Source organism: Tursiops truncatus, chromosome 6 (assembly GCF_011762595.2).
Source record: "Tursiops truncatus isolate mTurTru1 chromosome 6, mTurTru1.mat.Y, whole genome shotgun sequence".
Lineage (NCBI taxonomy): Eukaryota > Metazoa > Chordata > Mammalia > Artiodactyla > Delphinidae > Tursiops > Tursiops truncatus.
In genome coordinates, this window is record NC_047039.1 from 110,105,253 (window position 1) to 110,132,923 (window position 27,671).

Genomic DNA, 27,671 nt, shown 5'->3' on the forward strand with positions numbered 1-27,671 from the left:
TGAAATGGGGGATTGTTATAGTATATTTCCAAGTTATTAGATATTTTTTCCAAAAATATTTTGAATGGCTTTACGAATGTATTCTATTTTATCGATGGACCACGAACTAACTTATCTCGTGTTGCTGAATATTGTGTACCTTTCCTTTTCTGTGCTGTTACTTAAAAATCAGTATATACAAATCATTGTGTGGGTCTCCTGGGATAAATTCCTAGCAGTATGTCAAAGGTGATGGAATTCTTTAAAGACTCAGTTCGGTTCACATTTCCAGTTTTTCTCCTAAAATGTTACAGCAATATCTATACTAACTATTAGCATTGTATGAGAGTGCCCATTTCATTGAAGTTTTACCCTGTTAGCCTCAAGAAAATGTCCCTGCCCAATTTCATGGAGAATTTGCATTTCTTTGATTATTAGGAGGGTAGACATGCTTTCCGTGTTTAACGGTAATTTAAATTTCCCGTGTGCTGCTTATTCATAGTTTTGGTCTATTTTTCCATAGAGGAGGGTTTTATCTTTTCCTTTTGATATGCAAGAGTTCTTCTATGTTAAGAATCCTTTGCCTTGGACATATATACACTACCAAACGTAAAATAGATAGCTAGTGGGAAGCAGCCGCATAGCACAGGGAGATCAGCTCGGAGCTTTGTGACCACCTAGAGGGGTGGGAGGGAGGGAGAGGCAAGAGGGAAGAGATATGGGAACATATGTATAACTGATTCACTTTGTTATAAAGCAGAAACTAACACACCATTGTAAAGCAATTATACTCCAATAAAGATGTTAAAAAAAATAAATGAGTAAAGAAAAAAAAAAAGAATGCTTTGCCTAATAATTTTACTTAATATCGACGTAACGACATTAGAAGCTCTTTTGACTTGCTTTCACCGAACTGACTTGCTGAAGCGACCAGCAGCTCCGCTTCCTTCATAACACATGCCTCTCTGGTGCCCACGGGGTAGGGCAGCCGCTCCACTACCACACATTGCTCCCACCACCTGAGTCACAGCCACACCCAGAGCCACTTGTGTTTCTTTCTACACCTCTTTATTTCAGATACACTTGTTGCTTTAATTACTTGGTTAATATGCAACCAGTGAAATCCAAATGTGAACAGAGATTTGTCTCTATGAAAATTTAAGTGAATGTTTTAGATAGCCTCTGTAAATGCCGGTAACTTTTTAAAAATTGCTACAGGACTAGGTGTGAGTGACACACCTGTAAACATTGGAAGGGATTGTACTGGGATGACATATCGAATGGCTCCAGCTTCTTCTTCCACCTGTAGGAAGCTGAAGTGAGATGATGCATTATAGGTAGGATGGTAAGACAACATCCAACTGTAAACACGTACCCACACTCAAAAGGACAGTCCTTGGCCCTGTCGTCAAGACTAGCAAATCAGTGTACATTCAGGTGGGGTTAGGGGATCACAGATTTTAATTTTCAAAAATTCCCTGCTTTGACCAGGTTTTTTTGGTTAATCGGTCAGTCTGTGATCACGATGGCACTAGATACACTTTTAGAGCTGCTGTAAGTAAGTACTCAGAGAACAGGGCCTAACGCATCACTAAGCCTTTTGCACATTCTAGGAAATGGTAGTGTTACAAGATGCTCTTCCTTGAAATTATCTTTGCCCTCAAGATTCATAAAACAAAATTACCAAGCATAGTAGTGACATAATTTGAGATTTTCTCTTTTAGAAAAACAATTCCTGAAGGTTCACTATAGTCAGTAGTACAAAAGCTAGAATTGGGAGGCCTTCTTATTTATGTTCTATTGGTTTATTCCAAAGAGATAGTTTAAACAATGTTTGTTTCTGAAAGTTCTCCAGTTGTGTTTCCGGAAGTTTAGGCTAGTCTCTCAGATGTATCAGGTGCCTCCAGTGTCTTTTTTGAAGTGAGTACTGCAGAATCACGCCCATCCCTGAGCTGGGTGTTACTGCCCAAGAAAAGATGTTTGGGGGTCCTCTAAATCCATAAAAAGGGAAATTTAAAACAATTTTGTTCTGTTGCCATTTATGTTTGGTGTAAACAGATGGTAGGTCTTTCCATTCTTCTCAAATTAGAATTTTCCCCTTTCCCCCTTTTTAAAAGTTTGATTTCTTAGCCATAATATTCTATAACTGTTAAGATCTACTTGGAGTAGATTTGCTGGTGTGAAAGGACCCATGGAGAGTTTGAACATAGTTCAAAAAAAAAAAAAAGACAAGAAAAAACTTCAGGAAAAAATATTGAACTGTATTTAACCCTGTAGTGAGTAATAGTCACACATTCCTAACGTAAAAGATGCAGATTGGTTTTCAACCTTTAGAATCTACCTATAGACAAAAATGAAAGACTTTATTAACGAATAGAACAGAATTTCTTTTACACAAAGTGGAAGAAAATATAAAGAAGGCCGTACTTCGAGTGTAGAGGGGGGAAAGCTGGAAGGAAGGGTAGGATGTTAATATCCTCATCTTGCGAGGTAAATAGTTGAGACATACGGTCTCTAGCAGGAAGAAAAAGAAATAAAAGTGTAAGTCTGTTACTGAAAATGCAAAGGTGACCAGTAGAGGCTGGTGCAGGAGAGATGGGGGGAGAGGGAACAGCGATTATAATGATATAGCTTCTGTTCAGAGAGATGGAGGTGGTCACCAAGAAAACAGCTGTTGCCTCTGGGTGTAGAGGGGAGTGGGATGGAAACTGTTTGTCCTTCATTATAAGCTCTTCAGCACTATTTGACTTTTAAATTATGCACGTTTATTAACTTTCCTACATTTAAAAATGTTTTAAAGCAAGAAACTTTTGCTCCATGTTATAACATAAGAAACGGCAAAGACGTGTGAGGATGGACTGTCTCTATTTCTAGTTGAATTTTTTGAATTAGTAAACTTAAAAAGTTTAAACCATTTGGGAACGGTAGTTACCACTCCGGAATGTAAATATTTAGGGTTTTTCACAAGATTTGGGAAAGGAAGAGTCCATTTTTTTTAAATCACCTTTCTGATTAATAGATAATTCGTGCAGATGTTAAGAAATGAAATAAATTAAGAATATATATAATGTTGGATACACAGACTTTTTTGCTCCTGAGAATAAAACTTTCTTCCCTGTTTCTTTCTTCTGTTTCTCTCTTTCTCTTCCAGAAGCCCTTCAGAGGCCAGTAGCATCTGACTTCGAGCCCCAAGGTCTGAGCGAAGCAGCTCGTTGGAACTCTAAGGAAAACCTTCTCGCTGGTCCCAGTGAAAATGACCCCAACCTTTTCGTTGCACTGTATGATTTTGTGGCCAGTGGGGATAACACTTTAAGCATAACTAAAGGTAAAAGATCTGTGGGCAGCTGGTGATCGTTGCAAGAGACAGAAATCCGGGGAAGCCGGAGCCGGACTGGCTGCCCCTTTGCTGGCGGAAAGAGCAGCTTTAGTTTGGAATGCAGAGAGACCCGAAAAACTAACAGCATCCTTACAAGCGTCACTTTTCCTTAAGGAGAAGAGTTCCTGCATAGTTCTTGGCAAAAACAGAGCTTTCCCTATTTTATATTGAAAAAGACATCTGGACCAAACACTTTTTTTTTTTTAAGAAAAAGTATCTTTCCACTAAAAGCTTCCTTATATTAGAAACAAAGCACTTGATAATAGATTTATAAAAACTGAGGCTATATATTTATCTGCATATTCAATATAAACAGGAAGCTTCATACTCATACGCTTGTAAATACGTATATTTATGTGGACTTGTTAAAATGAAATAGGTATTTAGGAACTTGGAGATCTTTAGTAATCATAGAAGAGTACATGAGAATGAACGAATTAGCTTCTAAAACTGATATGTCTGATTTGGTTCTTTTCTTCTAAGGTGAAAAGCTCCGGGTCTTAGGCTACAATCACAATGGGGAATGGTGTGAAGCCCAAACTAAAAATGGCCAAGGGTGGGTCCCAAGCAACTACATCACGCCAGTCAACAGTCTGGAGAAACATTCCTGGTACCATGGGCCCGTGTCCCGCAACGCCGCTGAGTACTTGCTGAGCAGTGGGATCAATGGCAGCTTCTTGGTTCGGGAGAGCGAGAGCAGTCCTGGGCAGAGGTCCATCTCGCTGAGATACGAAGGGAGGGTGTACCACTACAGGATCAACACTGCTTCTGATGGCAAGGTAGGGGGCCCCAGGCAGGGGAGCCGATGGGCCAGGGTGGGGACAAGAGGTCCTGCCGCTAGGTTGATAAGGTTTTGCAACAAAGCTCAACCAAGAAGATTGTTTGAAACAGCAGGCATCATCCCACTAGCCTTGTTAAAGACCCTCCGTTGAGGACCGATCATGTGACATTACAAGTCCACGGGCTGATGTGGTTCTCTAATTGTCCTGCTGGAGTTTGGTTATCAGCAGGTTCATAAGATAAGTGGATCGTCTGTTGGGTTTTGGATGTATTTCTTACACTAAGACTCTTCCTTTTTAAAAAAAATCTCTTATTATGAAAGTAATTTATCCTAAGTGAGGAAAATTCACACAATAGATGGTTATTTTTAAAGTGAAAGACCACCTTAATAGCACCTCCCCAAAACAAGTCTGGTACGTGGCTTTCTTTCTATAGATAAAATCACATTTGTGTGTGTGTGTGTGTGTGTATAATACATATATACACACGGTTTTTAAACAAAAATGGGATCACGTCATACCCATGTATTTCCAAACCCGAACTGTAGTTTTGTAAAGGAGTTGATATATATGGTTTTGTGGTCATCATATAAACAGTCATTAAGAGTCCACGAAGGGAAGGGAGAAATTAACATGTACTGAGTTCCTACTGTTTGCTGGGGCATTTTTCAACCTTCATTTCTTTTAGACTTCACCTTAGTCCTCAGGGCAGATACTGCTTTCAGCCGCATTTTTGCATTAAAGAAATGAAGGCTTAGAGGGATAAAATTTCTTGCTGAAGATCACATAGTGGGTAATTGATGGGAACTAGGCTCCGATTCCACTGTCTGCTCCGCTGCACCAGGCTGTCGTTGAGGGTGCAGATAGGTGGATTGTCGGGATAGGCCCACATGGTGTATGTACTTTTTTAATAATATGTAATGCATGCACATGGTTTAAAAAAAAAAATGAATTGCCGTGAAACATAATTCTGTCTCCTAATTCAGTTCCCCTGCCCAGAGGCAACCGCTGTGACCAGTTTCTCCCAGAGTTCCCCAGTATATATATGTTTATATTTTTTAAAAAAGCACAAACGATGCATAATGCGCACTGTCTGCTTCTTGCCTTTCCCACCTGGTAATACATTTGGGAGGTTGTTTCACGGCGGCACATTTAGAGCCGCCGCATTCTGATTAATGACTGCCTAGCGTGGATGGACCATCGTTTATTTAAGCAGTCCCCTGCCGGCCGACTTTTAGGCTGTTTCCAGTCTTTTGCTATTATAAATAATGCTGTTGGAAAGTGGATTTCAAACCTTTAAAAAAAATAGCCCACTGTAAAAAAAAAAAAAAAAAAAAAGTTTTACATCACCATCCGGTACACACACTAGGAACAGAAGGTTCACGAAACCCTACTTACTGTACTTAACGCATTCTGATACTTTATATACCATTCTGTTCTGTTTCATTGTTTTTGAAACTCCTGGTCAGAATGCACTGAGTTTATTTCATAGACCCACTGGTGGGTCACGACTGGCATTTTGAAAATGCACTGCACATACTTCTTTGTGTACAGTCCAAGCATACGCAAGGTAAGTTGCTAGAACTGATGGGAGTTTATGTGTATTTAAAGCTTGTGTAGATATTGCCAAATTACTTTCTTTAGAAATTGTACAGATGTGTTTTCTCATCAGCAATGCTGTGAGAGTGCGTGTTTCCCCTTCCCCTCATCAGCAGTATATTCTCAGACTTGTAAAAACATCCCTGTCACTGGTGAAGATGGCATCTCATCATGTTTAATATACCCGTGCTTCCTATGCCACTTACTAAACTCATTCTTTCCCGTGTGTTTGAGGTACACCAAACTTGCATATGTATTTAGGTCTGCTCTCTTCCATTGGTCTGTCTGTTCATATGCCAGAATCAGACTTTTAATTGTTATGGCTTTATAATATGTTTTAATAGGGCTAGTTTAGTTCCCTTTTTTTTTTTGGCCATGCCATGCGGGGGGGCATGAAGGATCCTAGCCCCCCCACCCCCCAATGACCAGGGATCGAACCCACGCCCCCTGCAGTGGAAGCGCAGAGTCCTAACTACTGGGAAGTGGTGGGAACTCCTGGGGACTGGGAAGTCCCTAGTTCCCATTTCTTAATCTTGCTAGCATTTTCATGGCTCTCCTCACACATTCATTTGTACCATACAAATGCACAATGCGTTTCTTTTTTCAGTGTTCTTATCTGTTGTTTTTTCCACGTCTCAAAGTCTCCTGGCTAGAGTCCTTATTGCCAATATCTGATCCTTTTCGTCATTGCACATGTCTTTATACCAGCACTGTAGTCTGTAGGACGGACAGCATAGTCTGCCTTTGACGTGTGACCAGAGGTCGGCCTCATCAGCCTGCTTTTCAGGTCACTGTTCTCATCCCCGATGCGAAACTAGGTCCTCCATTCTGGGGGATGTATTCCAGGGTGCTGGGCCCTTTGAAACCTTGGCTTCAGACCACAAGGGTGCCCTTTTAGTGAATTAGAACAACAGAGTGCACCGCCCATGAGGGAGGTGATTTCTTGGAGCTGACAGCTTGCTTCCCATCTGTGCCGTTTATCCAGGGCAAGCCCCGCTGCACCACGGTAATCAGTTGAGGTTTGTCCTGAACAGGATAATGGTTCCTTTTCCCTGGAGTTGTTTAATCAGCATCCTTGGAACGGATGCAGGCAAGCATGATCTAGTCTGACAACTCATTAGCTGGGGGTTGATCTAAAATATGGTTAAAAGGGGGAGAGCAAAGCCTACGTGGATACATGATCTGCAGAATTTGAGAGTCATCTGACAAGGAAGCTGAGCCCTCTAAAATCTCATGTGTGCCAGGTGGTTCCCTTCATTCCAGGTAGAGCACAAGGAACCCATTTGATCAGGCTGTATCCGCTACTCATCAAAGTGACCTGGGCATCTTGCCCTCCTCCTTCCCTCCCCGGCAAAGACTCTCCCTTCAGCTGTCCGAGCACCTGGAGATTTCTCAACCCACGGGGTCATCAGGCCACACTCGAGGGGGCTCTGTTGGGTGGGATTATATTCCTGGAATGAGTGGAACAGTGTCAGAATCGGGAAGGGGGGGTGTTATAACGACGCATGGGACAGTGTGGCCTGGCGTTGAAAAAAAGCTGCTCACATAGCAGAGCTTTGATGCAATCCTTTTTGGATTTCGAAAGGGAAAATTTAAAGTTTGGTGGGAGGAATAGGCTGGGGTTGAATAAGTTTTAATTCTTATTTTCAAATTAGCTAATCTTTAGAAAACAACTGAATTTAGAAGATTCTTCTCTAAGGCCCCAAAGGATTTCTTTCTGCCTCTACCCTCTTGGCTCTGGTTGACCTCCCTCCCATGTTTCTGAGCTTTCAGCAGCCGTTGTCAGTTGGTCAGTCAGCCCGGGGCCACCGGCTCAGGGCCCAGAGCCTAGGACTTTGGGAGTTTCAGGCTAGACTCTTGAAAGCACCATACCAAACTGAGCCATTGCTGTTTCCTAGGCGTCCCGAGAGTCTTAGCAGCCCTCAGATACCCTGCGATTTGGTTTTCATTCTTACTGCTTTCTTAAAGTTTGGAATCCTCTGCCAATGTAGTGGAATTAAAGACTGATTTTCCTCCTCCACCCCCCACCCCCAGTCGTTCTTCACTTGTTGTGGTTATTTGTGCCTGCATCGTATGTACCTGGGTGGGATGCCGCCACCAAGCCCCACGGTTATGGCCCTTGATAGAGTCTTTCCTGTCCTTCCTTTTCTCCAGGAGATGCAGTTGACGTTGATTTTCATGGTCTCCTAAAGTGACAGGTTTGAGTTGACAGGAGTGGAATTCGGGCATCAGCTTTAGCAGAGGTGGCGGGACACTGGTCAGCAGGTGCAGGCATCTGGTGAAAAGCCTGCTAAGCCGTAGCTGGTCTTCCCTTGTCGAGGAGACCGGGAGCATTATTACCAAGTACTGCTTCCTTATGAAACACTGCCTTCCTGCTGGTATTTGAGTAGCTCGGAGGTTGGTTGTGGGGTGGGGGTCACTTCCTGGCCTTGCAGCCTGTACATACTACGTCCCAGGTGGGACTCCAGGGTCTGAGGCAGCCAAAGGTTGCACACGTCCGATAAGCCTGTGAGTCTGGCTGTCGGGGGGAAAGCTGTTTCTGGTGAGTTTCTTTGACAGGTCCTATCTTTCGGGTCCCTGCGTGATTAGGAAGAGGCACACCCTGGCTGAGCACCCAGAGTGTTTATGTAACTGGGTGCATAGCATAATGACATGCCATTCATAACACTAATTTCACTTTCTTCTGTGAACATGCCGTGAATTCCTGATGAAGATTACCCCGTTCGCTAGCAAAATGCTGCTCCCAGACTAGCAGTAATCAGAAGGAAGCCACCAGGCTTGACCGGTAGAAGGTGGCTGCGCAGTACATTTAAGGGAGTTGCAATATTTAATGTGTTGGTGTGTTGGTATTTTATGTTGAAAAATGAACTAAGTTTGGGGGTCTGTAAATTTAATTATTGAAAAAGATGAAGTTTGCCCATTCAGTGAAACCTCCCATAACTCTGAAACCTCTAATAAAGGAGCCTGAGAGGGAATCAGCTGAGACCAAGAACAAACTCTGCATAAACTAGGGCTTCGGGGAGCCATTAGCATTCTGGGCCGTTGAGTGAACTTAATCTTGGGGCTGGGGAGTGCTCCTTTCAGGCTGACGGGGAGAAGTAGGTAATGAGCCTTGCTCCCAGGCGACCTGCCCCAGGAGCCCAGCAAGTGAAACAGGCTCTTTTGCGTGTACTGTGCCAGTGATTCCCAAGGCGGGAGGGGTGCTGTGGCTCCAGCGGGTGCCTTCTTGGAGTGGGTTTTCTCTCCTCTCGTCCCTCCTTAGTAGGAAGAGTGCCCACCAGCTGAGTAGCCAGAGAGAAGAGGGCTTGGAGCGTTTGCAGCCTGTAGTGAAGCAGTTGGACAGCTGTCTTCTCCAGAGAGGGGCGAGGATTTGGAACTCTCCCTGCATCCCCCACTCCATCATCTTTGTGAATTGCACGTGCCTTGGTGACTAACACCAAGGAGAGTGCCGTGTTGTGCACGCGCGGGCCTTAAGCTAAGAGCAGGCTCAGCGGTGCCCGCCTCTGCCCCCCACCCCGACCCAGCCCCCGGCACGTTCAGGGGCCTGAGTGAGGCTCATGGCCTCTCCCTTGAGTGGTTCACTTAGAGGTTTCTCCTCGGTGCCCTGAGGTCTAAAAGTAGGGCCTCCTCGCGGGCTGCCTCCTCACGCTGAAAGGTCCTGCCGTTGTTCAGAGGCACCGTCTTCCAGAGGGACGAGGTCCCCAGGGCTGCAGAATCTTTCTGGACAGTTCTTGGGTTGCTCAGAATTTTATTTTAGTAGGATTGCTACAGAAAGATTGTAAATTATAAATCTCTAAGCCAGAGTTTGCCATTGGCTTGCATGATTTTTAAAAATTTGTCTGTCATCTCCCCAAGCAAAAAAGGAAAAAAAAAAAATCTCCTGTTAAAGACTCCTGTTTACCCTCTTGAGACTTACAGATGGTTCAGATTGTATATTTGTTGTTACTTCCTTCTTCTGAAGTATTTTTATTATCTCCCATTGCAAACATGCAGAAGGTAATGGAGCCTGCCATCGCCAGCAGCCAAGGCCTTGGCCCCGCCAGATGTGTTTCAGGCTTTTTCTTCCTGTTTCTTCTTTTTAAGTAGTAAAAGATATTACAGCTACAGCTGACTGATCCTGTCCCTTTTTGTCCCTCTGGCCTCAGGCATCACCACTGTCCCAAATCTGTTTCCTCCTTCCCGTGTCTTTGCAGTTTGGGCACGTCTTAAATGAACACCTAGTCGTGATTCTTAGTATCCTTTCCACCTTCAGCGATCATGGGCTGCCCTTAGTGAGCCAACAGATTCAGTTATGTGCGTGGAGTCCAGATGTTCTATGTGAATTTTAATGTGAATTGGTTTTGGTAAGGAAGTATCCCCTCACCACATCACCGAACCAAACAAAAAGGAGAGAAGAAAGATAGCCGTCACCGTCCACATTGTTGCTCTCTGCCGGCCTGCACCTTTGCCTTCCTCCCCTTCGCAGCGTCCAGACGCGAATGACCCAGGCAGGGGCTCCCTGCACGGGTTCTCACCTGCCGTAGGTCTCAGTTAGAGACTCACGTGCACTTGTGTCTCGTATCCCTTCTCCTGACTTCCCTGTGCTGGACGAGGCTGTACGGCCTCTGTGCGGCTCTCTCAGTCCCCACCCTGTTCCGGGAGAGCGCTGGCGGGGGCATCTCCCGTGGGCATACTGCTGGGACTTGCAAGTCTTGCCCTCTGATGCTTCGTACTCAGCCCAAATCGAGGGGGCAGGAATGAGAAGGAGGTTTATGTTTTATAGTGATTTTCATCTCTGATCACTGTTTAGTTCTAGATAATGATATCATTATAGGTTTTAGGTAATAATAATTAAAAATTACTTTCTTTTCCAGTCAGCAAATGCTTATTAAGTTCTACTCTTTATTAATTTACTCAACAGCATTTATGGAGTACCTGCTATGTGCTCATTTCTTGTTCTGGACATTGGGGATACAGGATAAAAGCAGACAGCTTAGGGCTCTGTTCTCATGAAGCTGACATTCTAGTAGCTGGAGACAGACAGTCATCAGGCAGATAAACAAGGAGTTGTCAGCTAGTGGTAAGTGCAACGCAGAGAAGTAAGGCAGGTGATATGATGACTAACTGGTGCCGGGTGATGACTGCACATTGGGTGGTCAGGGACTACGTCATGGACATTTACGCTGGGCTCAGAATGGTTACAGAGAGCCAGACATGTGACTATTAGGCCGGTGGAGGAGGTCATGGAGGAACACAACATAAGTGGTTTTCTGAACACTCGGCCCTGTGTGGAGAGGCGTTTATCTGAGGTTCTGCTGTGCATTAAACTAAGGCTCAGCGAAGCTGGCCTCCGGAGTTGTTGGCGTGTGTGTCGCTCTGTGGCTGAAGGCCGTCCCTGTCCCCTCAGCTCTACGTCTCCTCGGAGAGCCGCTTCAACACTTTGGCCGAGCTGGTTCATCACCACTCAACGGTGGCCGACGGGCTCATCACCACTCTCCACTATCCGGCCCCCAAACGCAACAAGCCCACCGTCTACGGCGTGTCCCCGAACTACGACAAGTGGGAGATGGAGCGCACGGACATCACCATGAAACACAAGCTGGGCGGAGGCCAGTACGGGGAGGTGTACGAAGGCGTGTGGAAGAAGTACAGCCTGACGGTGGCCGTGAAGACCCTGAAGGTAAGCCCGGGACCGCCCAGCTGCCCGTCCAGTGAGAGCCTCGCTGCTCACAGCGCCTCAAGGTGGCGCACCCCCTCAGTTCAGGGTGGCCTGTTGCCCGCTGGGGCGCAGCGACGCCTGCCTGTGCTCGCAGCCCGGGGCCTCACTCTGCAGCTCGAGCCGGCTGTGTTTCTGTGTACGGGTTGACTCATCCTCTTATTCTCAGTGTGTTTCCACATATGCCGAGAGCTGAGAATGCTGTGGGTCTTTCGGTGTAAAAAGGTTAGTCACTTGGAGGAGTTTTTCACTCTGTGGCAGGGTGTTTTAAAGCCGTGGGGTTCTGTGCTGTTTTGTTTGGCGTTTGGATCGCTTCTTACTGAGTTAAGAGAAGGCGGGGGGGGGTCTCTGAGTTGTAGGAGACGCAACCAAAATGCATCTGACTCTTCTGTGGATTTTTGTTGGTGGATTTGAGAGGCAGGTGCATTGGGTGTTTCTAGGACGTCCCCATTCTCCAAATCATATGTCCAGACTTCTGGAAGCGCAGGCGTGGGCTGCCTCCTCTAGGAAGGCACCAAGGAGACACGGGAGCTTCGCAGGGCCTCGGATACTGCCTGCCCGCTGTCGATCACCGCGGCTTCCACTCTCAGCTGACGCCTGGCGTTTGTAGTCTCTAGCGGCTGTTGGCGAGCCGAGGGAAGGAAGTTCACTTTGCAGGCCTCGCCTCCTCCAAACCGTGAGCCGTGTTGTTAGCTGTGGTGAGAGTGTCCCCTAGTGTTGCCCTGTGTGGCTTTCGCTCGCTTTAAATGAACTCCCATTATGTTGACCTGTGCGCAGAAATTGAGAGAGGGAGCCCCGTTTCGCAGCCGTTAACAAAGAAGCAGAACTGAAACACCCACCACTGGCAAGAATGAACCTGAGTGTGTGCGTGCTCCTTGAAGGTCGGTCAGGTGCACGCAGCCAGAGAGCCCACCTTTCCGGGCCTCGGTCATTTCCCTGCGGCCCTCACTCAAAGGCACCATAAAATGGAAATTGTGATTTCTGGTTGATAGGAAGTGACATTTTAGAGAAAAGATTGCATTCTTTAGTCCCAGAAACCAAAGGTGGCTTCCTGCCCTTCATGTTGACTGTGTCCCCTTAGCTAGCTTGGTCCTTGGGGCAGGACTGACGCTTGGGGAGGGGGGTGGGGAATGGTGGTGGCCTGGGTATTTCGAGGACCCCTGGATATTTTCCAGATAGGATTTTCTTTAACTTAATAAGCATTTATCAAGCTCCTCACTTTTATTTGCCGGACCCTGAGCTTAACACTGGGATTTTGGAAACAAATTGGACAGAGTTCTTCACCTCAGGCTAGTCTAGGCGGTTAGAATCATCTGGTTGGTAGTAGTCTAGTTAGTAGGAGAAACAGGCAAGTATGACCATAATTGTGGTGCGGTGTGACAAGGGCTGTGTTAGAGGCACGAGCTCAGAGCTGTGGCCCCACATGGGGACGAGAGGAAGGACGGGTGAGCTCTGCTCAGCAGGGAGGAAGCAGAACGGGAGTTGTGAGCGGGGCGAGCAGGAGTTGGCCAAGGGAACGGGGCCAGGAAAGGAAAGTAGAGGGCAGAGAGGGCTTGCCGAGTCAGAGGCCTTGAACCCGGCTGAGGAGCTGGGACGCTGTCCCGGAGGCAGTGGGGCGTGTTGAAGGGTTTGACGCACGGGAATAAGGTGGTCGGATTCGCTGTTCTCGGGGACGCCTATGTTGGCGAGCCCTCGAATGAGCTGAACAGCCATTGCCCCACTTCCCAGAGCCCAGGCCAGGGCACGGGGAGGCGTGCGCTCCAGCGTCCCAGGGCGGCACTCGGCCGAAGACCAGGCCCAGGGAAACTGGGCCTTGACCAGCTTGCAGAACTGTTAAAGGCGCAGGCGCTACCCACACGTTTGCCAGGGTTTGCAGAAACAAAACAAGAGTAAAAGTACAAAATACAGTAGATAGCAGTCCAGGAAAGGCTTGTTGGAAAACTTTAAAAAGAGGTAGAGGGCTCCCCTGGTGGCGCAGTGGTTGAGAGTCCGCCTGCCGATGTAGGGGACACGGGTTCGTGTCCCGGTCCGGGAGGATCCCACATGCTGCGGAGTGGCTGCGCCCATGAGCCACGGCCGCTGAGCCTGCGCGTCCGGAGTCTGGTAGCTGATGCTGTGCCGTTATTTTCCAAATAACTGAATAAGATGATTCTAGAGGAGGGACCCCGTGGAGCTCGGCGGTGGTTTTTTTTTTTATACCAATACATCAGAATTATCTGGAAGTGGGTGCCTTCTAGAACATACTTCTCTAACGATGTGTTATTAAGCTTTTTATTATACGTTTAATTATTTTTCCTAAGAGCCTTATTAACTTGTGATCCCATAGTTCATTAAAAAAATTACAGAATATAGTAGCATCGATTTCTGTGAATAGTCACTCCAAGTGGTAGCTAATTAGGGAAAAGGGAATGTGTCATTTTCTTTCTTTTTTTTTTAACTTGTGAACGTGGTTCTTTTTTTTTTTTTTAATTTATTTATTTTTGTCTGTGTTGGGTCTTCATTGCTGCGCGCAGGCTTTCTCTAGTTGTAGCAAGCGGGGGCTACTCTTCGTTGCGGTGCGCGGGCTTCTCATTGCGGTGGCTTCTCTTGCTGTGGAGCACGGGCTCTAGGCACACGGGCTCATTAGTTGTGACTCGCGGACTCTAGAGCGCAGACTCAGTAGTTGTGGCGCACAGGCTTAGTTGCTCCGCAGCATGTGGGATCTTCCCGGACCAGGGCTCGAACCCGTGTCCCCTGCATTGGCAGGTGGATTCTTAACCAGTGTGCCACCAGGGAAGTCCCAAGGGACTGTGTCATTTTCTAGAGGTATATTAACCCAAAATAAGGAACTGAGCAACTGCTAAATAAATTATCCCTCCTTCCACCCCACGCTGCACAAAAAACATCTGTACAGTATGTTTCCCACTTGGCAAATAAGATTAGTATCAACATTTGGGGCGTTCATCTCCACTACAGACATTGAGGGTTTGAGTGGGTTCCAGGTAGCAGCGATGGCTAACATTTATTGATTCTTACTGCGTGCCGGAGTCTGAGTGCTTTAGGCTTTACGTAGAGCATCTCATTTAATCCTTCCAGCCACCTTAAGAGAAGGCTACTGATGTTACCACCATTTAAGGCTGAGAAAACTGAAGCAGAGAGAGGTTCAGTAACCGACCTAGCGTTAGTTCCATGGCAGCAGTGACAGAGCCAGGATTTGAACCCAGGCATCCCGCTCCAAAGCCCAGGTCTTTTTTTAAATTGTTCCTCTGGTTCTGATTTCTCACATACCATGAAAAATAAGCATAAACCACAGTTACGCATTTTAAAAATCACCTTCCCCGCCCACCCCCGTTCACTTCCCTCACAGGCTGTAGCTACGATCTGCCTCTCTCTTGAAGACTACTTGGGAAATCCTTGCAGTTCTAGCCCAAGCTTTTGTTTGTTCAGCCGGTTCTCACTGAGCCCCTCTTTGTGCAGGACCTCCTTGTCCTTGGTGTTTGGCACTGCGGACCCTCAGCGGTCAGGACCAGACTCTCCTTAACCAGCAGGGGGAGCGAAGCCCTACTTTTATCCACCACTGGGCCCTATACCTTCAGGGCAAAAGGAAGACCCGAAGAGAAGAAAAGGGAGCACTAGGTTGACCCCTATGGATGGGAAACTGGCATTACAACAAAGGCGCCCTGACGGGGACCGGCTAGTTTGAATTTGACACTATTCAGCAGGTCGTAGGCACGTACTCTCTTTGTTAAAGGCAGGATGTGCCTAAGAGAACTGTCAAGTACAAGAAGCCCCAAGTTTCAGATGAGCTGTATAGTAAGTTTGTAAGTCAGTTTTCTTTCTTGAAACAGTTGTGCACGTAATAGAATTTGGATAGGTCTACTGTTAATCTAATTGTGTTATTAAAATTGACTCATAAGCTAGCTGACAAATTTACTAAAATAGCAGAAATTAACGCTGCTGAAAAAAGTTAAAACTTAGCACTGTACTCAATTCTTTACCTGTTTTTCCAATAGGTAATATATACAGATAGTTTCAACTACCCTTGATTTTGGCGTCTTTCCAGAAACAGTCCACACGCACGTATCTTTCTTAACCACGTGGCAGTGCTGTAGACACGGCTGCTCTGTGCCCTCTGTCGTTTACTTAATGTGTCTTGGCAGTTACTCCTTGACGGTACGTGTAAGGTGGCCTTGTTTTTGTATGGATCTATTTTAATATCTCACCAGCCTTCAGTAGACGTTTGTCTTCTTTCCACTACTTTGCTGTTACAGGCAGTGCACAGGGATTCTCCTTGTTGGCACACGTGGGAGAGTGTCCTGTTAGGTCAGCTCAGAGTAGAACTACTGGGTCAAAGAGCTCGAACCAGGTTGCACTCCACCACTGGTGTGGAGGAAGGGCCTGTTTTCCCTACCCTCACCAACACAGTATGTTTTGGTTTGGGTTTTATGTTTGTTATTTTCCCCCCGCAGGAAATAAGGGCTCCTGGACAGCATGAACACTGGGCCGTCGCACGCGGTGGCTCTCACTTCACGGCGGGACGGGGGGTGTGCGCTGGGGAGAGAGGCTACTGCCATGTCTCAGTCGCTCGGGCAGCGGCTTCCCTTCTGGCCGTGGAGCTGGATACGGCCGCAGTACTGGGGAACCAGAGTCATGGGGGCTCCTCTGTGAGATTGTTTCCTGTGGCCTTTTCACTTGAGCTGCAAGTCCCCCACCTGGTTTGTGAACCATCCGCCTCCCTCGGTCTAGCTCGGAAACTGCCCCATCTCTCCAGTGTGTGGACCCTGGTCGAGCTGATAGGTGCAGGGTGGCAGTTCGCTGTGCTTGTAACCTTGCTCCCCGGCATCGGGTAAGAACCGGAAACATGTGGAAACTGATCTGTCTTAGACACGAGCCCAGCGCTGCGGCCAGGGGTCCCTGCTGAGAGGAGGCATGGAGAGCTCCAACAGTTGTGCCGCGGCAGCGGGGCGCGGAGCTGTGTTTACAAGTCGTGTTCTTTGTTATGCTGTAGAATTCCTACTCTTGGGGATGAGGCCAGTGAGCAAAAAGGGCGAAGCGGGTTAGAAAACACCTGTGAGATGTTGAGTCTGGAAGACTGTGTCTTTGAGAAAGACCAAAAGCCAGAGTTAATTAAAGAACCGGCCTGTCTTCCATACAAGCAATATGTGTAGTCTGCTTCTCAGGAGTAGAGGTCAACTGTGTTAATAATAAGAAAAGTGAGTCCCACTGAGTGGGTGCTGACCGTGTTCCGGGCACTGCACTCAGCACTCTTTGTGCGCGAGGCAGATACGCTGTTCTCTCCATTTGGTGGATGAGAAAACAAGTTCGCAGGTAATCTGTTATCTATTATGTAGGCAACTTACCATGGCTTCGCAGCAGCAGAGCTTGGTCGGTACAACTCACAATCGTCCTCCTAGCCTCTGTGCCAGCCGAAGCACTGGCCCACATCTGGCCAGGCCAGTCAGTCCTCATGAAGAGAGGGCAGTTGGCCCACCTCCCCCCGACGGACCAGACTGAAATTCACAGCTTTTGTTCAGAGCGTTGCCTTGGCCCGAATCATTCGGAATTACTTCTGTTTCACTATGTAAGTGGAAGAATCCTCTTCAAAAAGATGACGGAAATTTAAAAAATAAAAGTAAAGGAATATAACAGGGAGAACAGCATCAGGGATATTTCCAGTTTAACACAGCTAGACATGTAGGATGCTGTTAGGAGTTTAAATTATAAATTGAACCAGGTCTGATGCCAGCAGGGGGAGACAAGTTCACACTGATTGTCCTGAAAGAAAAAACAGGGAATTATTTATACTGTCCACACATCATGTGCATGCGGTTCGTGTGTGTGTGTGTGTGTGTGTGTGTGTGTGAATGAAGAGAGAAAGGCAGAAGAGGGATGCCTTTGAGAGCCATAGTGTTCCTTTTGCATGTCCGTGCCTCTCAAGACCTAGAACATGGTTCTTGTAGAGAAGAGTCAGTAGCTATAAGAGCAGTGTTGTATCGGAAACGAGTTCACTGTGCGAGGCTCATTGTGTGGTGCCTCAAATGTGGAAAGCTTCATTTGAGAGCCACTCTTTGAACATACTGTTGGCTGAGCAAGGTTCTTAAAGGCCCTGGTCCTTCCATGAGCAGCATTGAATCCTCTAGTTCCGGCAGGCACTTGGCTCTCCAGCCGTTGACAGTAGCGGCACCTGGTGGGTCAGAGCACTGAACGCCAGAAACGGTGTGGTCTGCTGAGCATGTTCAGGGGCAGGCAGGTCTCCAAAGAAGTAAACAGCCAGTGAGGTGGCGGCAGCGATGTGTTCTTTTCCCGCCCGCGCAGCTTGACACAGAGACTACCCAAGATGTTCAGTTGACATTAGGAGCAGCTCACCATTTCTAAAGAGCAATAAACTGTGTCTGAGTTTCAGTCCCGTCGAGCCCTAAGCTAAGCGATAGCGGGCTGACACATCTCCTCACTGGTCACGCTTCGCTTGTAAACACGCTTGACCAAAGCAAGACAGCACTAAGTACAGGGTGGCCCGTCCTCTGGAAGCCTTCCCCACGTGCCAGGTAGGAACCGACTAGCCGCAGTGAGTAGGACACTTTAGCGCTTCGTTTCCCGAAGGGGCAGGTACGGTGGAAATACAGCTCCACACTTAAGGTACAGCTGATAAAGCTTCTCTTGGGGAACCTAGTTTCCAAGTAGCTCTCTCCCCATCTCCCGTGCAGGCCTGCTCTTCAGACACACTCAGACTCCATGTTGAAACGTGGAGGCTGGGGTCCTGCTTCCCTTGCTGGTTTTTTATAGCAACAGACTGTGTCACGTATCACCCACCTGCTTCTTGCTCTGATAGTCAGTTGAGAAGACAGCGGGTTCTTTAAGTCAAAAAGAGGTTTACCCGACGTAAACCCACAGCCAGGCTCCTGAAAACAGAGCCGACAACAGCACTCCAGACTGATACGTGAGGAAATGCAGAAACATTATCGAAGACTGATACGTGAGGAAATGCAGAAACATTATCGCCTTTGCTCTGGGCATTTGCTGACATCTTTGTCTCCCCTTGGCATTTAAATACTGTGAACTTGCCTAAAACGTGATGTGTACTGATGATACTTGTGAAGCCGTTGTTAGGGGAGCTGCTAGTGAAGATTACTTTAGAATCTGTGAGTAATTGACCTGACAGGTAGTGGTGATTGCTTCATTGAGAGCCCCATGAGACCGCATTCTTAAGAAGTTGAACATCCTCTCTTTCTGCCATATCTTGAGGCATCGTTCTTCAGTAGTGCTATACATCTTTTTGTGTCATCAAGGTCTCTTCTCTTTTTTTTTTTTTTTTTGCGGTACACGGGCCTCTCACTGTTGTGGCCTCTCCCGCTGCGGAGCACAGGCTCTGGGCGTGCAGGCTCAGCGGCCATGGCTCACGGGCTCACCCACTCCGTGGCATGTGGGATCTTCCCAGACCGGGACACGAACCCGCGTCCCCTGCATCGGCAGGTGGACTCTCAACCACTGCGCCACCAGGGAAGCCCCAAGGTCTCTTCTCTTAAATCAAGTACATTTCGGATTCTTCAAGTGATTTTTCTTTTTTTATATATTAAGCATTTTGGGAGGCCTTGGAAGCCAGCTGTTCCTTAGGGAAGGGGCACCAAGTTTGTGGTATTTGCCTGTACACACCTCCCTTGCTCCCCACAAACTCCACGGGTGATGGAAACAAGTACAGTCTGCATAGAGCCACCAGGGCAAGTCCCCAGCATATACAGCCAGCCTTGACGTGGTGCTCAGGGTGAGAGTTCCAAAGCCCAGCACCGAAGTGGACAATTCTTTGTGCCGTTGGGGGTGATGATCGGGCCACCTTGGAACCTGTCCAGAGCGATGTCGTGGTTGAGACTGGTGGACCGGGATGATGGTTCGTGGAAGCTCCTGTCTGTATTAACCATTCAGGTCGTACTTCCCCACTTCAGCACTTTCCTTGCTGAGATAATGTCATCACTTCTTCTTTTCCTGCAGGAGGATACCATGGAGGTGGAAGAGTTCTTGAAAGAGGCCGCAGTAATGAAAGAGATCAAGCACCCCAATTTAGTACAGTTACTCGGTGAGTGCGTGGAGCTCTGGAGAGAGGGCCTCTTAATTAAACCCTCTGGGGTGACACGGGTGCTGTTAGAGGAGAGGTGGGTGGCTCACCACATTGAGGTTTCTGATTTGTACATCTGCCCCCCACCAGCATCCAGCCCTTGGTAAAAGGAGGCCTGTGTGGGAGGGGGACGTGTGTGTGTCCGTCCGTGTGCCCACGCGAGCGAGGGAGAACGTTATTACTTTAAATTGATACCCAAAGCAGTCAAATGCAAATTGGCATCTGAAACCTAAGAATTTCAAGAGTTCCTTCACGGAAGTGATTCTGTACGTAGACATATCCGATTGCCGGGGGGCGGTGGGGTGGGCGGTGGGTGTTAAACTAACAGTGATTGAGTTTGTCTGATGTGGCCCGGCCTTTGTTTATGAACTCAGTGGCAGCCTCTTCCTGTTGAAGTTCATTGGCTTGAGAGGAAGGAAAGAGTGGGGCCACGTCCCTCCCACAGGAACATAATCTCATCCCACCAGTGCATGGAACCATCTTAGAACTTGGGCCCAGGACGCAGGGGCAGAGTCCGAATCCGTTTCGGAAGCCTAGTTCTTCAGGGCTCGTCTTCTGTGACATGCATTCTGTCGGGAGCAGGGCAGCACACTGAAGCCTTGTCTTGTTGGCAGGGGTCTGCACCCGGGAGCCCCCGTTCTATATAATCACTGAGTTCATGACCTATGGGAACCTGCTGGATTACCTGAGGGAGTGTAACCGGCAAGAGGTGAACGCCGTGGTGCTGCTGTACATGGCCACTCAGATCTCGTCGGCCATGGAGTACCTGGAGAAGAAGAACTTCATCCACAGGTAGGAGCCCGGCCAAGCTGCCCCCGCCGCGGGCCTGCGGGGCGCGCGTGGGGCGCGGGCCTCCTGCGACGCAAAGCCCCAGCCCGCGAGGTCTTCTGGCTCAGCCTCTCTCTTCAGTGCTGGCAGCTCATCGGACCTTGGAGCAAAGGCAGACGCCAGGTTCCTGACGCCGCCGGCTTCGGGCGCGCATCCGGGACTAAATTCAGCCCGGCCTGGCCCCTGGACCGCCAGAGCGCTTCATCCCCAGCCTGAGAAGTATTGAATATTTCACTTCGGAACCATTTTGGGCTAAGAGGAATATTGAATGAAGTTTATAAAAGGCGCCCCTTCTAATCATCACGGCTCCCTCTGGAATAGAGCGCTCATTGCTCCTCCAGGGCCGGGGTTCATCAGTTATGACCTCTTCCTGGGAGCCGTTGGCATTGCTTTTACACAAGCGCTCAGTAACAGCCGTGCGTGGGTTTTGTTTCTGTGCTGCGTGTTTTTCCTTCTCTTCATTATTATCATTTCATTCTCCGCTTAACTTGCTGTCACCTGGTTCAGGGACGTTTCCTCTACTGTCAGAATTGTGTATACGTAGTTCTGAATTAAGCGTCTTTGCTGCTTTAAAGCCTGGAGTGTTTTGACCTTCAAGTGTGCCGCAATTATCGTGGTCTTTGCATTCTTTGCTGGTGGAAATGGCGTCCTAGCAAAGTGACGGCCTCTGCAGGACAGAGCCTGATGGGCTTTGCCGGAGTCTGTTACACAAGACGTTCTCCCCGCCACCGTGGTGACCTTTCCTACCCAATTAACTCAAGTATGAAACCTGTACATGAGACTTCCTAGTGGGGAGTGAGGGTAGCATGTGTGAAATGCTGGCGGTTCCTCGTAAGACGGATTTTCTCTGCTCCACGAGAGCCTCCTTCAGATGCTCCTGTCACTCAAGAAAGTGAACCCTCTGAGGCTGCAGACTGAGATATCTTGACTCCTGGTTTGCCTTGCACGGCTAGGTTCGTTCTCTCTTCGTTCAAGCAAACTTAAAGTGCTTTACCAAAATCCTATTAGGCCCAACTCTCCTGTATTTCCTTCCCCTCTGATCGCTGATGATCAGGCTATCTTACGCCGCCATCGCGTTAAGCTGGTGCGTCTTCTCATCCCTCATTCCAGTTTGCCTTGCGATTTCATGGTTAATGTCCGTGAACCAAAGATTAGACTCCTACTTCCCAGGGAGAGTCAGGAGGCGAGAGGAAGCTGATTACACAGGGGAGAATTTATAGGACACATTTGGATAAGCATCAGGAAGAAATAGGACAGTGGGAAATAACATTTGGGTAAAGGATGGCGTGGGCTTTTTTAAAATTTTGTCCTATCAAGTCTGAATAGGACAAACGAGGCTCAGTCTGATTTAAGTTTCTCGAGATCGAGGCCTGGCCTATGCGTTTGTGCCCCGTGCCTGGCACGGAGCAATAATAACTGAACAGACGCTTAGATGACACAGTTCTCCAGGCATCATTCGAAGTGCTTTACCTGTTAATTCACTACCACCCACAACCACCCTAAGAAGTAAGCGCCGTCATTATCGCCGTCGTTTTATGGCATAACTGAATCCGAGGGTGATTGACTTGCTCCAGGTCACGGGGCCAGGGAGGCTGCTCCCTGTGCCACCCTCTGCGCGTGGGAGCGCGGTGGGTGCTGAGGGACGGGCGCTGCTCCCCAGGGGGCCCGGACTCCATTTTCCCATTGTCGGTATTGCACCTTTATAGACAACAGTGGTGGACTTGTGAAGCTGGAAAGCTAGCCGGAAACTCTCACAGATTAACTTTTTCCTTTCCCAGAGATCTTGCTGCCCGAAACTGCCTGGTAGGGGAAAACCACTTGGTGAAGGTGGCTGATTTCGGCCTGAGCAGGTTAATGACAGGGGACACCTACACAGCCCACGCCGGGGCCAAGTTCCCGATCAAGTGGACGGCACCCGAAAGCCTGGCCTACAACAAGTTCTCCATCAAGTCGGATGTCTGGGGTAAGGGCTGCTGCTCTGGTTTCGCCCTCGCCCGTGCAGGGTGGGGCTGTTTCCCTGTTTTTCTTTCTCTCCTTGCTTTTTCACTTCCTCTTTCTTGCTCTTTCATTTCTTTTTCACTACTTAATTCTCTTCCTTACTTCTTTTTCATTTTAAAGTCTTTTCTCCCTTGTTTTCTGTCCAAAATGAAGTAAAAGTGAGCTTTTTTCTTCCAAAATAATTCAGATTAGCTTTTTTCCCCCCACTCACCCTCTTTATGTCTTCACTCTTAGTTTGCTGCCTAGGTTTGCAGGGGCAGCCGGCCCACCCTGCAGGCACCCAGAGTCTTCCTCTGTGGAGAGAATGCTGTATAGTTTGGTTTGGGATTCAAGTAGAATATTACCCTCTGAAGCCCCGTGTGACAGTATTTTATTTTTACTTTTTTGAAAAGAACTTTTTATTGTGCCAATTGTAAGCATACACTAAAGAAGACAGAGTTACCTAATGCGCCCCAGGCACCCATCACCCAGCTTTGCTGTCATCGCCTTGTGGTGCCTCTCATCCTGTACACCTGCCCACCACCCCCGACCCTTGTTATTTCAAAGCAGATCCCAGACAGCATAATATCTTGTCCATGAATATTTCATATAAGTCTCTTAAAGATGACGTTTTTATTTGTATAACCACAAGTTGAGATTCATTTCTGAATATTATCAAATATCTAGTCAGTGTTCAAATTTCCAATGAAATCACGAAAGTCATGCTTTTTTTTCTTTTTTTTAAAAATTAATTTATTTATTTTTGGCTGTGTTGGGTCTTCATTTCTGTGCGAGGGCTTTCTCTAGCTGCGGTGAGCGGGGGCCACTCTTCATCGCGGTGCGCGGGCCTCTCACTGACGCGGCCTCTCTTGTTGGGAGCACAGGCTCCAGATGCGTAGGCTCAGTAGTTGTGGCTCACGGGCCTAGTTGCTCCGTGGCGTGTGGGATCTCCCCAGACCAGGGCTCGAACCCGTGTCCCCTGCATTGGCAGGCAGATTCTCAACCACTGTGCCACCAGGGAAGCCCTTTTTTTTTTTTAAACAGTATGTTTAAATTGGGATGGAAATAGGAATCTCACAGTGCTATTAGTCGACAGTGGCCCTTAGGTCTCCTGTGCAGTGTAAATTCCTTCTTTATCCCTCTGCATCCCTTGCTAGTTATTTGTTGAAGAAATCCCGTCATTTGTCCTTTAAAGTCTCCCACACTCTGGATTCTGCTCACCGTACCCCTGTGGTGAGATCCATCATGTTCTTCAGTCTTCACTCTCCCTAGATAATGGGTATTGGGATCGAGACAGCTTGATCACATTCGAGTTTGACTTGTTTTTCTTTTAGTAAGAGTACTTCATAGGAAGGGGTGTACATTTTCATCAGTAGGCCCATAATTCTTAGTTTTATCTCTTTGTCTAGATCCGCTGATTTATTAGGGGTTGCCAAATGATAATTCTCATTCCTTATGCATTTATCATTAGCTCAATACTTCTATAAGAAGAAACTTCTTCTCCCCTACTGTTTGGCTATAGTAGAGGTACAGTTCATACAGGAAAGATAGGATAAATGTTTGCTTCCTTGCCATTATTTACCGATTTCCACAATAACAAATTGGTTTCTTAATACCCTCCAACGGTGACCAGGTTTTTGTTGTTTTTCTTTTGTGATATTATTATAAGCTCTTGGATTTAAATATATTTGAGTATATTATTGATTAATCCACTGCAGTTGTTTTTTAAATTGACGTTCAGATTGTCTCATCTTTGGCCAGTGGGGACTTCAAATTGTTCCTGGTCCTTTTGACAAAACCCTGTAGTCTTCTATAGCATCTCTGCTATCTGGAATGATAAAATATTCCAGGTTCATTCTCTGCCCCAGACCTGAATCACCTGTTTCTCCAAGGAGTTCTGGTTCCTAAATGGGACCTGGAATTTCAACGATTCTGTAAGATTTTAATGAAATTTTTGGAGTTGGAAGGGCCCTTAGAGATAATCTCATGCACCCAGAAAGGAGAGGTGGCCTGTCTTAGGCACATGACTAGTTGCTCACAGAGCCATGAGTAGTCATGGCCTCCTCAATTCCAGTCCTACGTTCCTTCCACCACATCTCCCAACAAGATGGCTAGGCTCCCTAAAAGACCCTGGAGCGGCTGAGCAACCCAGGCCTCTTCTCTCCTTCTGTTTTAGTCGGTGGGAGTGAGTAAACGGAAAGCCTCTTTCTGAGCTGTTCTATCCGGGGCTGTTGGTAATTAAGAGCCGGGTAGAATGTCAGTGTCTGACCTGCTTCTGAGGGTGTAACTTCTGATGTCTGCTGCACAGTTCACCAGTTTTAAATGCAGTGTAGTTAAATCTTACACATCTCGAACGATCCTGCTGTTTCTTTTTTCTTTTAGCGTTTGGAGTCTTGCTTTGGGAAATTGCTACCTACGGCATGTCACCTTACCCAGGAATTGACTTGTCCCAGGTGTATGAACTCCTAGAGAAAGACTACCGCATGGAGCGCCCGGAAGGCTGCCCAGAGAAGGTCTACGAACTCATGCGAGCATGTGAGCCTTCCCCCGCCAGTTCTAGAAGTCTCTGTGGGCACTTTACATATACCCAGGGCAGGAGGATATATGTAAAGTAAAAAAAATCAAAGTATTCCATTTCCTCTCTTCATTCCCCTTCTTCAGAAGCAACTAATGTAACAGTTTGCTACCTGTTTTTTTTTCACTTTTTCAGTGTGCCTTTATTTACCCATAGTATTTTATGTGTGAGTGTTTTTTGTTTTTAATGCAAAAATGAGATTGATAGATACCAAACCTGGGTTTCTTATTAATAAATACAGATTTCTGGTATAGTAGGCAAATATTCCGGGTGACTTTTATCCACTCGTGTTTTTATATATATGTATAAAAATTTATTCCCTCAACTTTTTTTTTTTTGCAGTTAGCAGTGTAACAGGCGTGTCTTTCCGTGTCTATAATTCAGAGCTTGTGCTCTTTCTTTCTCTCGCTCTCTCTCCCACTTTCTCGCCTCGTGTCTTTCCTTATGTAGCTGCCTGGCATCTATTACATGATTTATTCATTCATCCAGTCCTCTTTTGATGGACATTTGTTTGTCTTTTGCCGTTATGAACAAGACAGGAACCAGCGCCCTCACACATACATACCCCTGTGCGTTATGCTAGTACTTAGGGAAGTTGAACTGTTGGTTCAGAGCCATGTGCATTTTAAGTTTTGATAGATTTTCTCAAATTGTTTTCCCAAAGAGTTTATATGAATTTATATTCTCACCAGAAACCTGTGAGAGGGACCCTACGTCCTCACCTACACTGGGCTTATCAGTCAGTCCTTAATCCTCATTTTCATCTTGGTTTAATTAGCACGTCTTTACTGATGAGGAATTCGGACTTCGATAACCATGACGTAAGGGTGAGATAGGAAGCAGGCTACTTGGTTGAGTAATTTTCTGCATTTGCTGGAGGCAGGTTGGGAAGAATATATTTGTAAATGTAGTTGTTGCTGTCAGCGTATCCCTGGGATTTTATAATCCATGTTCCTGCCAGTATCGAAAGTCTTCCCAAATTCTTAATGTCTGCAACAGGGCACAATGGCATTTGTCACTTTAACTTGTCATAGCAAAAGATGGTTAGCAGGATTGGAATGCTGCTTTAATTTCCAGACTTTTCCTTGAGAACTTCTCATCCCCTGCTTGTTAGCAAGGCCTCATGGGTAGTCTGACTTGGTTCTCATCTGTCCAGGTTGGCAGTGGAACCCCTCTGACCGGCCCTCCTTCGCTGAAATCCACCAAGCCTTTGAAACAATGTTCCAGGAATCCAGCATATCAGATGGTAAAGTGCTGGTCCTTAGGGTGCCTGCAGTGGGGAGAGAGGTTGGGATGGGAGGGACGGCTGTGTGGGACCCAGCCCAGTCCTTCAGTCCACTTCCTGCTAGAGTGCATGGGCCAGCAGCTTACCTGAGACCAGAAGGCTGGGCGGGGGGTGGCCCTCTGTCTCTTGCAGCCAGGGTTCTGAAAACTACTCAAGTACTGTTTCCTCAGGATGTGTATCTCTTTTCTGTAACTGTGTATAGATGACTACTCTTGTCTTAAAAAGAAAAAGAAAACCAACATACCAAAATGACGTCGTTACTGATGACTGCTGGTTTTGTTGTTGATTTTTTTGGTGGTTCTTAGAAGTGGAAAAGGAATTGGGGAAGAAAGGCATGCGAGGGGTTGCAGGTACTCTGCTGCAGGCCCCAGAGCTGCCCACCAAGACGAGAACCTCCAGGAGAGCTGCCGAACACAAAGACGCCCCCGACGTGCCCGAGACGCCCCACTCCAAGGGCCCAGGAGAGACTGGTACGTCCTCACCACCCGCACCCGCCTGAGGCCTGGGGGAGTCGGCCCTCAGGGCCAGTGCAGGCAGATGGGAAGCAGTGAGTGGAAACCGCGCAGAAAGACAGGCAAACCCCGTGTTAGTGGTCCAGCTTCGAAAAGAGGAAAGTTCTCCCTTTCCTGCAGCAAGCCCCCGCCCCGTCATTCAGGAGCCGTTGGCATAGGCGGTGGTGCTTATGAAACCTACGGAGAGCAAACCCACCTTTTCGTGTATCGTTCGCAGCGTTTGTGCTTGCTCTTGCGGCAGATACAGCAATGATAAAATATTGAACCAAACGCAGAGCAGCTCGTTGTGAAAGCGCTGATACGAGACACTCACTGGCACCCACAGAGCCAGGAGACACCTGCGGAGAGCTGGAGAGCTGGTGTCCCCTCGTGGGCTCTTCCCTAGACTAGCGAGGGCAGTGGGAGTGGTGAAAAAGGGCTCTAAAGGTGCTATCGGGGGTCACATTGGCAAACACTGATCCAGTGCTTCCCATGTGCCGGGCTTGACTCTAAGCGAGACTGTTCTGACTTAGCAGTTCCCCCAACAAAAAAAAAAGAAAAAGAAAAGATACAGAAGCCTCGGTTCTACAGCAGACCAACTGAAAGGAGGTGTCTGAGGCAGGCCCAGCATCTGGGTGATGCTCTGATGGGCCACACGCTGGGTGAATGGGAAGGGGCAGGACAAAGCCGGAATCTGTGGACCCCATGATTCCCAATTTTTTTCATCATGTACCCATATTAATTTTAAAAAGTTGAGGATGGGAGGGAGGGAGACACAAGAGGGAAGAGAGATGGGGACGTATGTATAACTGATTCACTTCGTTATAAAGCAGAAACTAACACACCATTGTAAAGCAATTATACCCCAATAAAGATGTTAAAAAAAAACAGTTGAGTGTGCAGGTCTTATACATAGGTATGTGTATGTACTACTGCACAGACATGTATACTATAAAATATAGCAAAAGTATACACTTGAAAGGTTTACATAAGAAATGAAC

At 47.2% G+C, this 27,671-nt stretch overlaps 1 protein-coding gene across 3 annotated transcripts in view; it reads left to right on the forward strand.

The window, feature by feature from the left end:
* The window catches only part of ABL1 (ABL proto-oncogene 1, non-receptor tyrosine kinase), a 133,690-nt gene that overhangs the window by 101,107 nt on the left and 4,912 nt on the right, over nucleotides 1–27,671 (forward strand). For 2 of the 3 annotated variants that reach the window (XM_019920219.3, XM_019920220.3), the window contains exons 2-10: nucleotides 3,131–3,304; nucleotides 3,839–4,134; nucleotides 11,120–11,392; nucleotides 19,391–19,475; nucleotides 20,129–20,306; nucleotides 22,121–22,305; nucleotides 24,702–24,854; nucleotides 26,051–26,140; nucleotides 26,485–26,649. In XM_019920219.3, the coding sequence (XP_019775778.1) occupies nucleotides 3,131–3,304; nucleotides 3,839–4,134; nucleotides 11,120–11,392; nucleotides 19,391–19,475; nucleotides 20,129–20,306; nucleotides 22,121–22,305; nucleotides 24,702–24,854; nucleotides 26,051–26,140; nucleotides 26,485–26,649 (1,599 nt within the window). Of the gene's footprint in view, nucleotides 1–3,130; nucleotides 3,305–3,838; nucleotides 4,135–11,119; nucleotides 11,393–19,390; nucleotides 19,476–20,128; nucleotides 20,307–22,120; nucleotides 22,306–24,701; nucleotides 24,855–26,050; nucleotides 26,141–26,381; nucleotides 26,650–27,671 lie in introns of those variants that run through there. The other variant, XM_033858861.2, reaches the window with a different exon arrangement.